Source organism: Chironomus tepperi, unplaced genomic scaffold (genome assembly GCF_022539635.2).
Source record: "Chironomus tepperi strain 1889 unplaced genomic scaffold, CSIRO-AGI_Ctep_v1 contig_9, whole genome shotgun sequence".
In the NCBI taxonomy this organism is placed as follows: Eukaryota; Metazoa; Arthropoda; class Insecta; order Diptera; family Chironomidae; genus Chironomus; species Chironomus tepperi.
Window position 1 is genome coordinate 1008095 of NW_027226131.1, and position 17193 is coordinate 1025287.

A 17193-nucleotide genomic window follows, 5' to 3' on the forward strand; every position below is an offset into this window, starting at 1 on the left:
TGCTTCTGAAAAAAAAAACAAAAAAGTTTATTGTAAATAAATAAAAAAAACATAATTTTTTATAAGTGAATAAGTCGTAAGGTGAAAGAGTTAAAAGCTCTAAAAAAAAGAAAACTCAAAGTGTGCTTCCAAAAAAAAAAGAAATAAGTAAATAAGAGATAAGTTATTTTAAATAATAAAACACAGATGAAAATGCGTAAAGTATTTTTGCAATAAAAAGTTGAAAAAAAAAGAGTTTTTTTTATACAACGTTATAAAGCATAACACTAAATGTGACGTAAACATGTTTAGTGCAAAAAAGTAACAGAAAAACATATTTGAAAGTTATATATATATAAATGGCAAACTGGAGCAATAGCATGGATCAGTGTTCAATTTATCAAATGAATGATGAAATATCATACACAACACAAACAACACCATCGGTCGCGTCTCATATGTTAGCAAATAATCACCATTATAAGCATGATATATCGCAACAGCCTTCACACAACAATCATCAGGGCTTACGATTTCAACTACAATCTCAAAATCAACAAATTCAAAATTCTAATTATCATATCTTATCGCGACATTATCTTGGACAACATCATCAACAATATCATCATTATCAGCTTCATCAGCAAGCCGGTAGACAACATGTTAATATTTCATCAAGTGTACCGCTTAATTCCAGTAAGTTCTAGATTTTAGAATGTCAACAAAAAAAAAAGTTGAGCTGCATATTTCGCAGTCTGTTTATGTTGCAAAAAAAAGAGTTTAACTTCTATATTAACAGCGTAGTTTCTACTGAAAAGAAATAGGATTCGAACCCAGATATTGAGAGGAATTTATAAAAATTCATAATTTGTACAATTATTACGGTAGCATTAAACCGTTCAATTATGAAAAATGGAATTTTTGGAATGTTTAATGGTTTAACCATATTTACGTCATTCCTTCCTCACCGTGAACGTACTAAATGGATGGGCCTCCACGAAAAATCTTAAAAAATGCAAAAAATAATATTAAAAACTAAAAAAAGTACCTTGTATTTAAAATGCATAGAAATACTTTAATAAGAAAGTCATTTAGGATATGAACCTTTACTGTCAGTGAATTCTTATTAATTATTGACGATTTTCATGTAAATCTCTTAACATATTGCGATATTTGAACTTATTATTAATTTGATCAAATCATTACTATAATGATCATTCAATAAAGTAGTGGGCAACCTGTGCAATTTCAAAAGTCTGTGAAAATGCAATGAACCGTATGCCGTGTGCGGTTTTAGTCGAGACTTACTACCAAGATTTGCCATGATAAATATAAGGCTGTCCACCACTGATTTAATGAAAAAGACAACAACACATATTGACTATCAAATACCCTAACTTACTGCGTGGGTCGTACTAATCAATTGTGATCCATGACCTCACTTAGAAGTCTCCCAAAACTGGCTTTATCGTTAGCTTCCGTCTGTCAATTACCGATACCAAATGCCATGCGTTTTATGGACGTCATTTGCAAACAAATCATTGAAAATCGACTTTTCTCTCTAAATTGCTAGTTAAATTTCCCATAAAAAATCCACAACAATTTGTCAAATTAGAAACAAAAGATTATCGGAACGTGAAGAAATTGAGAAATTGGTCATCACTAGATAATATTTATTGATCCGAGCTATCATATCCTTTTGCTAATTTTGCTTCTTCCTCGAATAGAATAAAAAATAATTTCAAATAACAACAGATTAAATACAAAATACTAAACTTCAAAGCAAGTCCATAAATCATTAAAATTTATGTCTTCATTGCACACAAAAAAAAAAAATATTTTCCCACATAAAATGTGCGCTTTTGTTACATCAGCAACTTTATTATGATCAAAAAATTATGTTCTTTCTGTTGTTGTTGATTATTTAGTGCAGTTCGGCAAAAGAGAGATACATTGCTTAATCGGGAACAAGAGGAAGAGAGGGGTAGAAGAAGCACTAGCAATAATGTTCCTGAATATATAGAACTAAAGCGCAATTCCCTGTTTAGAATCCGTGAAATTCTTGTTTAACTAGAAAAGGAAGTTTGATAAGTTAGTTTGAAGGTTTTATTGGCTATTGCCAGCACAATAAGTAGCTGATTCCAATGAAACTTCATGTTTCTGGAACATTCCATTACCATTGATGTTTTAACAGCAAAACTAACTCAATTCAGACTGCCAAAGTATTCAATTTCATTCAAACAGACACAACGACAGAATATGGACATTCCCAACTTATTCCACATGATAAATTAAGCTAAAAAAATCAAAAAACGAGGGGAAGAATGCAAGTTCATAATATAATTGAAGAAGAGCTTTATTCGGTCATATATCTATATCAAAAAATATTTTTTGTGTATTATCTCTTCTGCTTATTTTATAACAATAACAAAAGAGTATAAATGCTTTTTTACCTATAAAGTGGGCGAGAGAGACGGAGAGAAGTGAAAGAAAGGAAAGCAAAGTTTGAAAAGTCAAAGCGAGCGTGCTAAAAGTTTTATGCATTTTTTTTAAATAAGGGATTTTTGACTTTTTCTTCTTTTACACAAACAACATTGAAAGAAAGACTTTTCATGTGGGATGAAAGGTTTGATGGGTGTATTCACACCGTGGGTGCACTAAGGAATTTTGATCTGTTTTGTTTTTATTCTCTAGTGAGACTAAAATTGAGAAAAAATGGGATTTCTGCTTCAATTCTGGGATAGATCTCTAGGATGTTGTAAATACAGTTGGATCTAAATGTAATTAACTAGATACAGATTGTATTGTCACATTAGAACTACATTTAGATTGTAATATTATTCTACGGTGTTTATTCTTCAAAGTTCAATTTCAGATTGTATTTCTGTAAACAAAGGGGTATTCAACTATGAAAAATAAATATTATTTGAATCTAAAATGAACGTTATAACATGGAAAACATCTTAATTTGATTATATTGCGTTTCTGTTTATCAATTGAACATTATCAATTAAAACATTCTGTTTTTTGCTACCGTAAAGAAGTTCTAATCGCTTTACAGACTTGCATTTGATTAAGGTATTGAACAATTGTTATAAAACATACTTTGCATCGATAATTCGAGTTGAACTTGTGCAACTTATGATCTATATGGTTCCCCAAAGGAACGGAAAAGCAAATTCAAAATTATCCATGATGTTGCCAACAATAATTTTCCCCAAAAAAATCATTAGTCAATTCCAAAACCAAATCTGCATCCAATAATAAATCCAACCAAATCAATCCGAAATGAAAATTCTCGTGACCAATAAAGCACCAATCCCAAAATAACATTGCCCACAATCAGATTACACTCTTCACTTGATGTTTAACAGCAATTAATGCCAATCAGTCCACAGCACTAAAACCATTGAAAAATGTTCATGTGTGACAAATTCTTGTTTTGCATTTAAATTGTCTCTTATAAAATACAATAAAATTTAATAAAAATATAAATATAAAACAAGAAAAGTGAATCTATAGTTTGCATGTCATCACACACGCGGCTTACGGTATGAATACAAAGCACAATATGAGAATAGCTAGCCTGTAAGTTTCAGTTATAAACATTTAGTTTTGCTTTTTTTTTTAATAAATTGTAAATGATTTTCGTGTATGCAAACATTTTAAAAAGACGAGAAGAGGATAAATGTGGGAAAGGGCTGGGGAGGGAGGGGAAGGAACTCGAAACCGGATTGAAAACCGAAAAATGTAAATGTTTAAAATGATATGAAGAAGGGAAATTGTTAAGGTTAATTTGTGAAAATGGCAAATAATACAGAGAGAAAAGTGAAAAATATACTTGAAGAAAACAAAATTTATTCTTCATACATTATTATAAGTATTTACAATATTTTTCATATTGCAATATTGCATAGTGTATTGCCAACTCTTTATTCCTTTTTATTTTTATGACTTTATATCATTCGTTATGTGTTTTTATCACATGTATATCAGTGGTTGACAACCTTATGTTTTTCGCGGTACACCTTGTTGGTAGACTTCGACCAAAACCGTACAAGGATTAGGATTCTTGGTAGATCATTTTTGGTAGAGTTACAAAGCAGGCACTTGTCATAGACAAAAACCATACAATTCCTTGATAATTTGTAAGATTTTGTAAGATCAATAAATTGTAAAGTTTTCGCCTGTAAAATGCCTGTTTTGCCACTATGATTTTTGGCGACACCCTAGAGTGCCGGTGAAATGGGATCAGTGGTCTGAATGGTAGAGCCTTGGCCTAACGTGTCAAAGATCCTAGGTTCAGTCCCAGGTCAAGTCTAATTTTTGAAGCTGTGTTGTGCGAATAGGTTCTAATTTTCGAAAATAAATTCAAATTTCAAATGAACGTTAATAATCTAAACCAAAAAGCTAACGAAGCCTGGCTAGTGTTCTGGGTGTAGTTTTGAGGACTTTCGCACATAATGTGTCTACACTGCTAGGTACACAAGGACATTCTAGTATCTGGGTACATTAGGTTTTGTGACGTACTCGTGTCTTTCGAATCTGCAGAGCTTGCAAGTGGTTCGAATCCCACTACAAACTTTGCGTCTACTGAGTGCAGTGGTCTGGCGCATTATTATTCGTTAAACAATCATTATCCGCGAAACGCCCTAGCGCAATTCTGGATCTTAATCTCAAGCTAAAGTTCTTTTTTTAGCAGCACTTTCGAGTGCCGTGACACATAGGTTGCCCACCACTGATATATACATATACATAAAATGTGTTACATCGTGTGCTATTCAGGCAAGAAAGAAAATGTCATTACGTTTATCATTTTTCTCTCCTCATGTGCATGATATGATGTACACACATCCACATCCACAGCCAGAACAAGACTTGTCTTCTTCAGGAGATGAAGAAAATGGGGAAAGGGGGAAGAAAGAAAGGAAAATGCCAAAAGAAAAGTTTTCGTCGACGTCATTTATTTTTCGGCGGCGGCAATGGTTCCAAGTGTTATTTTATATTCTGAAACTGTGATGCTCTTTATTTTAGTGCATTATTTATGAAAGTATAAATTCACAACAAAATTTTTTTATTTTATTTTATATTGAAGATTTTCGTTTTATTTTTTCTTATATTATATAAGAATTGAATTATTAAACAAACGACAAACCAATTCCTTATATCCATTCATCCTTTTTTTTGACATATTTTATTAGGCTAGTATACTTGGATTAACTTTACATTTACTGCCTTTTATTCGTCTCATTGGAGTTTTGTGGAATGTTAATTAATTGGTATTTTGCATGTCTGGATAGTTTAAGCTCTCAAAATAATTCATAATTTTTTTTCTTTCTTTTTATTTTTATTTACTCTAAATGATTATAATTTTATGGACTTCTCCCATTTTTATTCATGAAAATTTAATTATGTTTGGAAATTAAAAGAACTCTGGAACTTTACTGTGATGGGCTTTTGGGGTTTTTGTTGATTGTTATTTTGATAAGGAATCTTATTATAATAACTGATAGTGATATGGAATCTGAATTCTTGGTTAAATTTGCATTTTACTTAGATTTGTCAATAGATAAGCTGATGATTAGCTTCATTTAGAGCAATACTTCTAAGTTTCATCAAAATTTATGTTTTTTTGTTTTAAATGCTGTTAAAGCAGGGTTAGCAACCTTTTATTTTTCGCGGCATATCTTAGTGGTAAGCCTCAAACAAAACCGACCACGACACACTAGTGTGCAGCGGATCACAGGTTTCGTATGACTGTATTAAGGCTTTATTTACATTAATTGTTGTAATATTTTATTACAATTTCATGATTGTAGTCAGAATATGAATCACGGAATTTATCAATGTCTGATTTGATATGTTAGTATGAAACAATTTTCTGCATACCGCATCAAAAGATGCAAAACATTTAATCATTACTTCAACAATATTTGAAATTTGCTTCAAATTGATGCAAATAGTTTAGATTTTTGCTTGAATTGATGCGATCATTGATAACAAATGATGCGAAAATTTAAAATTCGATTCAATTAATGCAACAAAGTAAAACTTGAAGTCATCTTGAAAAATAAATTAAAGTCCAATTGGATTTAATTTTCCAAACGACACAAATTTTTCATGACAATCTAATGATTGACTTATGTAATCCAAGTGACAACTTTCATTTAATAAAAATAGACACTTGGACGTCATGTGACCGGCATTTGACTGCCATAAAAACTTGTGCCGATCACACAATTGAGTTGAATTTAATATACAAATTCCATGTCGAGATAAACAACAAGATGAATTGAAAATCTTTGCTTCAATTGACGAAGAAAAATTTCAAATTTTTGAATTTCAAATATCCGTTAAATTTTAAAAACTGAATAATGAAATTTTAGGAATTTCTGTTGTTTATATCGCATCGTCTTCCTTCCTTGAACGTCTAAGTAGGAGGTCCTTGAACGTAATAAGTGTACCACCTCCTAGGAAATTCCCACCAGTAATTCAAATCAAATGTCACAATATTTCAAAGATATTTTCTAATTAATTTTTATGACATTTCAGAACTAGTAAAATTCTTCATAAAATTTCATTAAAACCATTCTTCCGACTATAATTTTCCATCTGAGTACACTAGAAAATTCTTTATACTTCTCCTGTTTTATCATCGCAGTCATTCGCTTTCCTGTTTTTACAATGTTTTTTTTATCTATCTCATCTCCATTCATGTTAGTTTTACAAAGAAAAAAATAAATAAATATAGCCGAGTATATCCAATAAAATAAAATAAAAAAAGTAAGATCACATAAAATAAACTTAGCTAAGTTAAAAGGAAGTGATTTCTTATTAAATATCCTTTTATTGAACTGTCACATGAAATTTGGTAAAAACACTTTAAAGTATACATTAACACATTTATTATTCATTGTCTTGAGAGACATAAAATATAAGGGACGAACGACGACGACGAGTCTTTTTTAGCAATTGGCTAAATATGGTTTGAAGTAAAAGAGATCTTTGAACACAAAAAAATATTTTACGACAATCTTAAAAGAAAGAACGTATCTCCGTTGTCGTCTTGTTGTAAGGCCCCTTTGAGAATATATTCATATTCCTTCCTTATCCTCCAACTAACACTCGTACTCTCTGTTAGTCATTTCATTGCTCTTTTACATTCAATCCTTGCAAAATATTGTACAATAAAAAATATAATAATTGACATTACAATATTGCCACTCAATAAAAAATGAGACCGAATTGAGTGAGTAAGTGAGAGAGAAAGAGAGAAGCAAAATTGTTGGGGAAATAAAAACGGGGCTAATAATTTAGGTTCACAACTATAAAGTGCAATATAAATTTTTTGACACTTTCATTCGAGGCAATATTATCATAAACTTATGGAAGCTATGTGACTCTTTACACACTCTAAATAAATAAAAAAGGACTCGATCTTATTGAGTGGCTTCAGCGCATTTATGTTGCAGCAATCAGCGTTTTGATATGAAATCTTTGTATTGTCCCTAATAGACAAAGAGGTACCGTTTTTAGGTACCGTAGTGGTATTTTTGTATCATGAAAGCATGCTTTTTGCCTGTTAGGGTGTGGATTGAATTGGTTGGTACAATAATATTTCTAACGATTATTTGAAATTCAAATTGCCGAATAAAAATTCCCATTCGTAGCCAATTTCATGTTTGTTTACAAATGAAATGAGTCGAGGTGGCTCGGCGGCGGAATGGTTTAGTACTTCGGTACATAATTATTGCAACACCGGTCCTTTTTCGAATCACATTTAGTGTGGAATCGCGGCTCACAGTCTTCTTTTGAAGACTACAGGCATTAATGTCATCAAAGAAGTGGTTCGGATTCCACTATAAACTGTAGGTCTAGGTTTGAGCGAGAGATCTGGCGAATCCTCCCTCGTTAAACTCCCAATAGCCATGAAACGCATATAAACGCGCAGCTATGGATCTTAAGGTCTGCAAAGCTAATGTTTATTTTTTATTTTTTTTTTTATACAAATGAAATATGAATGAAATAAAAATCATAAATTAATCGAATTTAGGAATGATTACAATATTTAAGGCTCTATTATGGGCATATTGAAGTATTGCCGCAATACCGACGTGGTGGCTGTATACTTGGAACCGCAATTGGCAGGTACTTGACAAAAGTAACTAAATTTGTCAATTGGCTGCAAATTGGTTCGAGGTATACTCCCGCCTCGTCGTCAAGACGGTAACATTTCAATATTTGTCGATTGGTAACCCCAAAAACTAAAATGAATATTACTGACTTACTTCCTAGGCTGGGGCGCCTAGGGCCCATGACATCACGTTGGAAATGTCTAAAGACAACTCTGTCCTTCGAAACATTCTGCCAGTTCGGTATATTAAGGACTCTATTGTCTTTTTCAACACATCCAATTCAGGAATTCTTTGAAATTGGATCTTTCGCAGTTGTTACTTTAAGAACTGGGGCATCACTTGGTCTTAGTCAAAAGATCTTAAAGGATTTAACAAAACTTATTTGGATTCTCTACGATGCATAGTTAATGAGTTTGCAATGGCAGTCGACCGACCGACCGAACAATCAGACAAAGTGTATCATTATGCTGCCTAATTTTCCAAAACTACCCTAAAAGAACCAAAAAACATTTTCAGATTATTATGTCGTAAAAAGACAAAAAAATTTTTGCTTGACATTGAGCTTATACCAATAATAATAATAACAAGAAATTGTGGTCCATCCATGCGCCAAGTGTCAATTTTTTTATTATACATAATATGTGCATACATATCTTTTATTATCATCATCATCGTTCTCCTTCTTCTTCTTATTCTGTTTTATAGTACACATTATAGTTGTGATAAAATTGGGAAAAATTGAATGGAATTTATAATGTGTTACATTCATTCATTTAACATCTGATCCTTGAAGAACTTTATACTTCTTCTTCGTCTTAAATCTCGTCTACATACGAATATGAAGTAGTACTTGCCAAAAAACAGAAGAATGAAAAATTTCACCTGGCACAGTAAGAGGAGATAAATATGGAATGTAGACAGAGACCTGACTCAATGTGTATGGAATGTAGATAAAACTAGTGTATAAGATGATAAAAATCACGTAACTTTAAATTGTTGCCTTTATTATCATCATAATCACCATTGACTTGTTTGACTTTGCTGGCTTCTTTATGAGATCAAGTGTGAAATTTTTGATGTCAGGAATTTAATTTACTTATGATAAATTTTGCTAACAGCTTCTTTGTTTAGATGGTGATAATATTGTTAGTTCCTAACCTTAAAAAATTTGCCCTTAAACTATTTTAAGAGCAAACTATTTGTTGGCTATACCTTGAAATTTTCCGTAAAAAAAGGCAAATATGATAAAGTACGGAAGTTACAAAATAAAGATAAAGTCTTATTATCATTCTCAAAATAACTCTAAATGCAAATAATTTCAATATTTGTAAGTCTTACTTCATGGTTGGATTTATTCAATTTATCACTGTAAAGCTGTCTTTTTGGAAAAAGTGTCATGGACTTCCTAGAAATTTTTATATTCAACGGCAAACTCAGGTGACATACTGCTGAAAATATCATTTTTTGTTCATTTTGTGCCTAGCATGCACAGATCATGCTTTCATGGTCCAGAAATACCACTACGGTATCCTAAAGACCATTACGGTCTCTTTAGCTGATAGGGTTAATAGCTAGACCTACAACCGACCAATGGCATATATTGCGGAACTTTCTAGAAAAATTGTCATTGGTCGACTTTCTTCTTCTTCTTCTTCGCTGGTCGTTCAATTGTGATCCATGATTCCCACAGGAGTCGCCTGAAGCTGACTCTATCGCTGACTTCCAATTGCCAATTTCCGATACCTAGTGCAATACTATATCTATCGACAGCTTCCTTCCAAGAGTTCTTTGGACGTCAACGGGCTAAATTGATCGACTTTGGGTCAAGATATAAGCTTGACATTATATTGAGTTATCGACTCTGGAATGGTCTGAAAGCATCTGTCAAGATACCGGAAGAACGTATCTCTCTCAGTTTGAGGTTATGCTGTCAACATTGGGACGTAGCGGCTTCTTACTGTTACAATGCTCCTATGTGGAGCTTAACTTACAAGAACATGCTATACATCTGTCTCTATTGCTGGTTCTTCAACCTAGTTTGTACAAATTCTCTGTCCGCACGTTAACTTAACTTTCATTCGTGACTGTTTTGCGTCATGTAGCTCTTGGAGCTATGGGACGTCTTTTCTCTTGAGGATTCTAGCCAAGGGCGGTAAAGCAAACTTGTGTTTCTGTTCCAGCATTGAAATTTTTTCAAGTTACTCCGCCACTATGTTTTGTCTTTCAAGAACATCGACGTCTTATTTCGCTCATTCTCCAGAATTACACAGTTACAATTTGATGACTCATATATTCAGTCCATCACAATCGCATATTATTCGTGAATCTAACATGAGTGAACAAAATGACATTAGAGCTAGACATCAACTTATCCATTCAAATAAAATGTTCTAATGCTCTAAAATGTTTTAATAACTAGAGCACTCTCATAATACAGACCAAAAATCACTCATCCTTGAAAATCTCAACATTGATTCCACTGAGCTGATTTTAAAATTTATCGAAATCAACATACATTTGTCTAATCTTTAAAAAAGAAGAAAAAAGTCATTATAACAGTCATCCTTTAAGTATTAAGCATGAAAAACAGCACTAAAAATGAAGGAAGGCCTTTAAAATAAAATATTTCTTCTTATTTTCTTCCTCTCTTAAAGATGGCGAGCCTATTAAACTTCCTGAAAATCTAGAAACGTTGCCAAAAGCAGATCATTTTCCAAGTATACGTCATCGTTGGAACACAAATGAGGTAATAATAACATGTTAGTTAGTATGTTAAGGAAAAATTATTACTCTTTTCTATATAACTTTTATCTTCGAATATATCTTTATGTGTCCTTTTTATTATTTTATTATATGCTATGTGTGTAAAATATCTCTCAATAGTTTTTTTTTTTGCTACAATATTGTTATTAGTTCTTTTGATACTTATTCTTTATTTTTCTCTCTCTCTTTATATTTTTTGATACTGTGAATTAATGTGCAAAATATTGAGGGAATTTTTTTGGGAATTTCTAGAGATGGAAACTGGATTTTTCAATGAATATTGTGTAAATTTGAAAGATATTCAGCCAAATAATGATGGAAACTATCTTTTGTAATGCATTTTGTAAAAATTTGAAGGATTTCCAGTCAAATAATAATAAAAACTAACTTTTGTTATGATTTTTGTAAAATTTTTAGTCAAATTCAGTCAAATATTACAATTTACATCATCAACTGTCAAAATATATTCAAATTCTATCATCAGAATGATGATTTAGTTTCAACCCCCTTTCTTTGTTTTGAATGGAAAATTTCATTGTTAATTCTGAATTCAAGCAGTAAACATCAATAAAATCTTACTTTAATTTAATTATTAGACATTTTGTAGCCTAAATTGAGATAATATAAGTTAAATAGACTCCAATTCAAGCAAATATTTACAAAACATTCAAATTAATTTGCAAAAAATCATAAAATAAACAAAATTTTCAACAAAAAAACATTCAATTTCAAAACAAACAAGAACAAAAGTTTTTCTATAAAATCAATTCAATAAAAGTAAAAAGTAACGCGTAAAGTTTCCACCTCTAGGCAAAGAGAAAAAAGTACTTTTTATTGAGATAAAATTTATTTTGTAATAAATTTTCTAGCAAAATTCACTTCTTAATTTTTATTACTTGCTCATCTCGTTATAGGAAATTGCTGGCATTCTTATAAACTTTGAGAGGCATGCGGTAAGAAGAAGAAATAATTCAGAATTCTTTTAATTTGATTGTATAATAACATCGATGATTTTTTATCCTTTTTCAAAACTCATTGTTATTCAATGGAACAACATAAAATAATAGGAATGGCAATCGAAAGAAGTGAAGACAAGGTAAGACAAAAAAAGTTCATTAAATATTAAAAGTTTTCTTTCAAAATCTTTTCATCATCATATTTGAGGGTAGAATGAGCTCATTTAATCAAAGTTTTCATCGGTAGAGTTATTATACCTATTCAATTATCATATTTCTAACATTTCTCAGCCAATTTTTTTGGCCACATTTACGAAAATATTTCTATCTTTCTAGTTCCTTTTATCTCTCATTCCAATTCTCATTCAATTTCTTATTTCACATGCCGTAAAATGAAATGAAATGAAACAAGAGGGAGATGTTAATAATTCAATGCATAGACATAGCTCCGAGAAAAAGATTTTCATTTCTTTTGGTTCTTTTTTTTTCTTCTTTCAAAAGTGCACTTTTTCCAAATCCATGAAGATTAGAGTAGAGTTGTTACGAAACTGCAAAAGGAGATGGCGAGTATGGAATGGGAATGCAATATTCACCACGAAAGCGCAATTTCCTTTGGATGTTGTAATACTATTACAGGATGATATTTTGCTAATATATCTTTAGGACAGTAGAGGGCACAACTTAGTCCTATAATAATGTGTCACGGTACACTTTAGCTCTACATCAGTTTTTCACGATATACCTTAGTAATACTAATATACCAATATGCCACGCCAAACCTTAGTTCACCACCAATGTGCCACGATACAACTTACTTTTATGCCAGTTTGCATGGTAGTCCTACTCCAGTGTGCCATGATATACCTTAGTCCTACTCTGTGCCTACTCTGTGCCATGGCACATCTTAGTCTTACTCGAATGTGCCATGACTCACTTTAGTCCTACTTCAGTGTGCCACGACGCACATTAGTACTACATCAGATGGTCACGTCACATCTTAATCCTACTCTAGTGTGCCATGACACATCTTAGTCCTACTCCAGTGTGGCATGACACGTCTTAGTCCTACTTCTATGTGACAAGACACTCCTTGGTCTTACTCCAGTGTTCCATGACACACCTTAGTCTTGCTCTAGTGTGCCATGACACACTTTAGATCTACACAAGTGTGTCACGACACACTTTAGTCTTACACCAGTGTAGGACACACACTTATGTAGCACAAGAGTGTGGCGTGGCATATACTAGGTTTCCCAGCGCTGCTGTACAAAGATGAATAGTCATAAGCTCATCTACCCTTCAACTCAAAAGACATTATGCATACCCAAATAAGCTCATTCATTCTAAAAACAAAATGAGTTCAAAAGTTGCTAACAAAATCATTCTTCTTTACAGACCGAAAAGTGGTTCCATGTTACTCTATTCTCGAAAGAAAGTACGTTATCGTAGAGATGGATATTGTTGGAAGAAGCGAAAAGATGGTAAAACTACGAGAGAAGATCATATGAAACTAAAAGTGCAGGGAACTGAGGTTGGTTAATAATGTTTTATAATGCTGACTAATCCTAGTTTGAGTAATATTTCAAAATAATTTTTCATCTTAACTTCTTCTCCTTCATTATCACCATTTTACCACACAGTGTATTTACGGATGTTATGTTCATTCAGCTATTCTGCCTACATTTCATCGTCGCTGCTACTGGTTACTTCAGAATCCTGATATAGTTCTTGTACATTATCTAAATGTTCCTTATCCTGATGATAGAACTCAACATAATAAGCTCATAATCGCTCCATCTTTACTGTTTAATGACAAGAAAGAATGGACGAAAGAGGAATTGCTGAGTCAATTAAAGCCAATGTGTATGTATAACTTAATATGCTAAGGATGTATATATAATATAATTTAACTAAATATCACCAAAAATATTGTGTGTGTGCTTTCCATTTTTAAAGTCTTCAATGAAGATGATGCTGAAATGTCTCGTGATATTGATTCGGTAAACATGACAAAAATGCCTTTTATTTGTCTTTCGAACAAAAAATGCTCATTTCTTTCTTATTTTCCTCTCTTTCTCTTGACTTTAAAAAAAGTTAATGCATTCACAAACATCGGAAACGGTCGAAGCAATCGTGGCTCAATTGATGGAGAAACAGCGTAATGCTCGTCAAAATGCTTTGGTTAAGCAATTGGATCAAAATTGTGCGGAATCTTCTTGTGTATCAAATGGAAAGCATTCCTTTAATACAACAACTCGAAATATTCATTCCAAAAGCTATAATGATATGTTGAAACGATCCGATAGCGTTGAGCATGTTTCAAATGCCAATTTTAATACATTTGAATCAAAAGTAAGTCATTGAATATCAAATTTGTGGCGTATTTTGGATGGGGTTGCTTAGATGTGTATACTTTGTGTGAATTTGTTGACATTTACAGATCCTATACCAAGGGTTGATTTTTCTGGTGGTGGTACAGGTCGGTATAGATACACCACTGGTACGGAGCAATGGTAAACACCTGGTATTGCAAGGTAGTGTACCTGTACCACCTCAAAGGTGCATCAAAAAATCATGAAAAATCAACCCCTTGTCAGATGACCCTTTGACAATTCCTTATCACTGAATTGTCCTTGATTTGATGCTTAGGAACATTCGAAACGTTTTTGTTCTCAAATTGAGCAAACTCAAAATTGGTTAGTTTTGGAGCAAAGATAAGAATCGCCTGATGAAATGCGTCACATATTGACATGCTAGCACATGCTACTCTATGAGTCATGACTCTCAGAGAATCAAAACAGACAAAAAATTCATTCATAATCATTCATTTTTCTCTCTATACAAATAGCAACCATATCAGCGATGGTATTCGGAAAGACACATAAGTACAAGTGTAGTACAAGATAAGCCACAATCAACGATAAAGAATATAAAAGTTGGATTATCGGGAGACTTTTCATCAAAATCTACGATTGCTGCCAACGTAATGAGTCATGATACTTCAAATCAATCGTTTTGCAATAAAGCGAGTAATAATATTTACAATGTACATGTAAATAACATACAAAGCAAAACAAATAACAGTATTTTGAATCCAATTGGCAACGATGTTGGTCAGCAGCATGGCTCAATGAAAAATAATAATGTCATTATGAGTATGTCACAAAACGATAAATTTCAATTAGTAAATATCATCATTATTTCCCATTCCTTTCTTCTCTTTTCTCTCTCTTCCTACTCTACTGTATGTCTATTAAATTTATATTATAATAGATGGTATGACTGACTCTAGTGGTAATAATAGTGAGATTATAAATGAACATGGTATGAAGGATAATACAGATGTTAATTATCAAAATATTGAGAATCATTTGATGAATTTTCATCATCATCATCAGCATCACGACAGTCATCAAAAGTTTGACATGTCTAATGAACATATCTCTTCAAATAGTAATGAAAAGGCTATTTCATATAATCAACAAGCAACTAGAAATAATATATCATCCGATACATCACTTCCATTAGATTTGTGTCAGGTAAATTAACCTTTTTTGTTAGTCTTTCTAATGACATGACATTTATACTTAATGTTAGGATACTGATTATGCAATTAAATAAGATGGATAAATTTGTGGGTCTTTTCTCACTCATTTCTGTACCTGCTGCATAAATACTTTTGTAACGGCTTTTGCAAATTCAAATCTTTTCTTTTTGAAAGATGCAGAAAATTCAAATTCAAAATGACCGTTAAATTAAATTTTAAACGGCTTTTGAAAATTCACAATTTTTCTTTCTGAAAGATGCAGAAAATTCAAATTCAAAATGACAGTTGAATTAAACTTTTAACGGCAATTAAAAATTCATAATTTTTCTTCCTAAAAGATGCAGAAAATTCAAATTTTAAATTACCGTTAAATTCAATTCTAAACGGCTTTTGAAATTTCAAAATTCTCTTCCTAAAATATGCTGTAAATTCAAATTCAAAATGACCGTTTAATTAAATTTTAAGCTGCCATTGAAAATTCAAATTTTTCCTCTTGAAAGATACAGAAATTTCAAATTCAAAATGACCGTTAAATTACATTTCAAACGGTAATTTAAATTTTAAAATGTCTCCCTCGAAGATGCAGAAAATTCAAATTCAAAATGACCGTTAAATTTATTTATTAAACTTCAACGAGACCACAACCTCAAGCTCCTTTATAATATGTCATATATTTATTGTGTCTACCATTGATTGTCTATGTCTGATCCACAGATTCAACATTCATTATCTCAAGATACACAATCACCACAATATCTCCTACAAAATGAACGTGAAATGGACAACGAAAGGAGCATCAAAAAGGAACAAACCTCAATAAATAATCTAAAAGAAAGTGGTGATGATAAGAAAGAAGAATCTTTTACTTTTAATACAACACTTGATTTATCTCAAGAAGACATACAACAAACACTCAGTGCAAATATGCCAAATCATCGTAATGAAGAGTCTATGAATGCCATAAATTTCATTGAAAATTGTTCAAATACAGATGATGATACATTTGTTAATTTAGATGCATTTGATATGCTTGTGGAGTTGCCAGTTGAATTAGATGAACTTGAGGCAGCACGAAATCATCTTGTGTCAAAGACAGATAATTTTAATATAACTGAATTTTGTCCCGATTGGTCATATGTTGAAGGTGGAATGAAAGTATTGATAACTGGTCCATGGAACTTAGATACAAACTATACAGTCTATTTTGATAATATATCAGTAAAAGCGACAACAGTACAAAATGGTGTTCTACGCGTTTATGCACCACAACATGAAATTGGAGTTGCAAAAGTTTGCGTTAGCGACGGTGTTCTTGTATCAAACATAATTGACTTTGAATATCGTATGCAACCAAAATATGAATATCGTAATTTTGAGATTTTATATAAATTCAGTTTACTTCATCGACTTGAAGCTATGGAAAATAATCAAACGCATAGAATCAAAGAGGAATCAAATGATAATGTAAATATTTTTGAATCAGATCCGGATTTTGAGAATCGCTTAATAACATATACAAATAGTTTAAAACGACATGAGATCTCATCGATATGTGAAAAGAAAGTGAATGGTATGTCAATACTACATTTGGCATCATATCTCGGCTATGTTAAATTGATTGAGGTACTACTTGGATGGAGAATGGAAAGTTCAAATAAAGTTGTTCGTGATGAAATTGATCCTTTATCGCAAAATGATGATGGCAATACGGCTTTGATGGTTGCTTGTGATAATGGCTGTTATGATGCTGGTAAGATTGACTTTTAAACTGTTTACATGATTTCCTTTTGATTGAGGGGCATTCAACTATGTT

At 31.9% G+C, this 17193-nt stretch overlaps 1 protein-coding gene across 4 annotated transcripts in view; it reads left to right on the plus strand.

Annotated features, from left to right (window-relative positions):
* LOC139086513 (calmodulin-binding transcription activator 2-like) overlaps nucleotides 1-17193 on the plus strand; it is a 46341-nt gene that overhangs the window by 23062 nt on the left and 6086 nt on the right. For 3 of the 4 annotated variants that reach the window (XM_070634982.1, XM_070634995.1, XM_070634988.1), the window contains exons 3-12: nucleotides 10769-10860; nucleotides 11792-11830; nucleotides 11945-11973; nucleotides 13229-13364; nucleotides 13474-13696; nucleotides 13790-13833; nucleotides 13928-14185; nucleotides 14682-14988; nucleotides 15107-15372; nucleotides 16095-17130. In XM_070634982.1, coding sequence (XP_070491083.1) covers nucleotides 10769-10860; nucleotides 11792-11830; nucleotides 11945-11973; nucleotides 13229-13364; nucleotides 13474-13696; nucleotides 13790-13833; nucleotides 13928-14185; nucleotides 14682-14988; nucleotides 15107-15372; nucleotides 16095-17130 — 2430 coding nt within the window. Of the gene's footprint in view, nucleotides 1-276; nucleotides 676-10768; nucleotides 10861-11791; nucleotides 11831-11944; nucleotides 11974-13228; nucleotides 13365-13473; nucleotides 13697-13789; nucleotides 13834-13927; nucleotides 14186-14681; nucleotides 14989-15106; nucleotides 15373-16094; nucleotides 17131-17193 lie in introns of those variants that run through there. The other variant, XM_070635003.1, reaches the window with a different exon arrangement.